At 38.6% G+C, this 1713-nt stretch overlaps 1 protein-coding gene across 1 annotated transcript in view; it reads right to left on the bottom strand.

Annotated features, from left to right (window-relative positions):
* Nucleotides 1-108: 108 nt before the first annotated feature.
* Nucleotides 109-1713, bottom strand: part of LOC119582383 (kinesin-like protein Klp98A) — an 18087-nt gene continuing 16482 nt past the window's right edge. The window contains exons 16-20 of the mRNA XM_037930595.1: nt 1314-1509; nt 1012-1145; nt 687-802; nt 504-583; nt 109-234 (exon numbers count right to left, since the gene is read on the bottom strand). Of these exons, the coding sequence (XP_037786523.1) occupies nt 109-234; nt 504-583; nt 687-802; nt 1012-1145; nt 1314-1509 (652 nt within the window). The remainder of the gene's footprint in view (nt 235-503; nt 584-686; nt 803-1011; nt 1146-1313; nt 1510-1713) is intronic.

Below are 1713 nucleotides of genomic sequence, written 5' to 3'. Positions count from 1 at the left end.
TATGCAGATTAATTTGCTGAAAAAATACCATTGCATAATAAAAACCAAAAGTATGTATCAACAATTTATCATTATTTTCCCCCCTATCCTCCTGTAACAGTGAAGAGTCTAGTGGAAGATCAGTGGGTCTTTCAACATGGTGTCCATTTTCTTTGTCTTCCCTTGCTTCTTGATCTTCTTGTGTCTTTTCCTTTTGGGGCACCCTGTCTTTTTCCTAAGGTGGCTGAAGATCGACTTTCCCGATTGCAATAATGGTTTTAGTGTTTTAAGTTCCGAACTGGGGTTTTTAAAAACCCTTTTTTTTTGAACTTTTAAAGGGGTTGACAATTTTTTCTAAGTTTTATAAGTACAAAAAATCCAAGTTGAGGATATATATATGTCTACTAAAGTCTCAAAAGTCTACAAATAAAAAAAAAGTAACGAGGGATTTGATATAATTAAGTTTTAATCTGAATTAGTGTCATACCGTCATTATTTTTTATTTCAGTGAAAACTGTGCTTACCTGTTTACTGACACTGGTGTCTTGCTTTTCTGACCCTTCACGAAGTCTTAGCAGCACTTTTGATGCCTTGGCAACTTCAGCTTTAGGAAAATAGACATACTTTCACAAAAACTTTAAGGGATGCCAAGCAGACTCTCATATTTTTATTTTCTATGGTTTTTTCTGTTCCTGAGGATCCTTCACTGCCAATACTCTTCTGATTAACATTGACTTGAGACTGATTTTCTAGATTTCCATTTGCACAACCTTTATTATTATTATCTAAGGCTATGTTATTGTAAAAACCCGGGAAGGGGGGACTTTTGGGGCACTAGAGAATACAGGGTGCACTGTAACCTAGGGAAAACCATTTCCCCCTTTCCTTGTATAATATGAAGTGGGGGTTTTTCCTTTTGTTTCAGCCCCCGTGGACTTTCTAACATGGAGCCTTTCCCGAGCCCTGAGAACCTGATATTTTTTGTGTTACGTTTTCGTCCCCCTACAACGGGGGATCCTTGGGATCGCTCACCCTTCTACTTGCAGGATAGGAGATGTAAGGAAAGCTGCTAGATTATCTTTGGCAATGGCACTGGCACAATCTGGAGTTCTGGGAATCTCTCCTGCATCTACTTTGATATTCTTAGAGACAAGTCTTCCCCTCCCCTTTAGGTATGTGGGAGATTTCAGCTGCACTTTCTGAAAGGTTTCCCCTTTTTCATCTGTGAAAATCACCACTTACATTTTATCTTTTGGCACTTCAAGAATAAGTCACTCTTTCATTTTCAAAGGGGACCCGGGCCACCCTGGTTTTTGCTCCTTCCTCTCCTTGACACATTCTGAGGGAGGGACATCAAGAGGTAAAGGAGACAGAGGTGAGATCAGGTCACGAGGGTCGGGCGAGAGGACAGATGTAGCAGTGTAGAAGGTGTCTGAGGCTGGTGTAGAATTCACTGAACTGTTTCCTTTGGATCTTCCCTTTTCTCCTGGCAGAGGGGAATGAGGGGGAAAATCAGTGTGCATAAGACATCTTTCTAAAAACACAGAGAGCATTAAAGACAAAAACTAAATAATATTTTCAAATGGTGGTTCTTCATAATGACTGTCGATTGAATCTTGTATATAAAGGTATGTATTAGACAAAAAAGACATTGATACTGATTCCTAAATTATACATTATAAATGAAGTCACATGACATTACCATAAATGAAGATAAGAAGATATCAATAAGTA

The sequence above is a fragment of the Penaeus monodon genome, chromosome 15, assembly GCF_015228065.2.
Source record: "Penaeus monodon isolate SGIC_2016 chromosome 15, NSTDA_Pmon_1, whole genome shotgun sequence".
In the NCBI taxonomy this organism is placed as follows: Eukaryota; Metazoa; Arthropoda; class Malacostraca; order Decapoda; family Penaeidae; genus Penaeus; species Penaeus monodon.
This window is presented reverse-complemented; position numbering and strand designations above follow the sequence as displayed.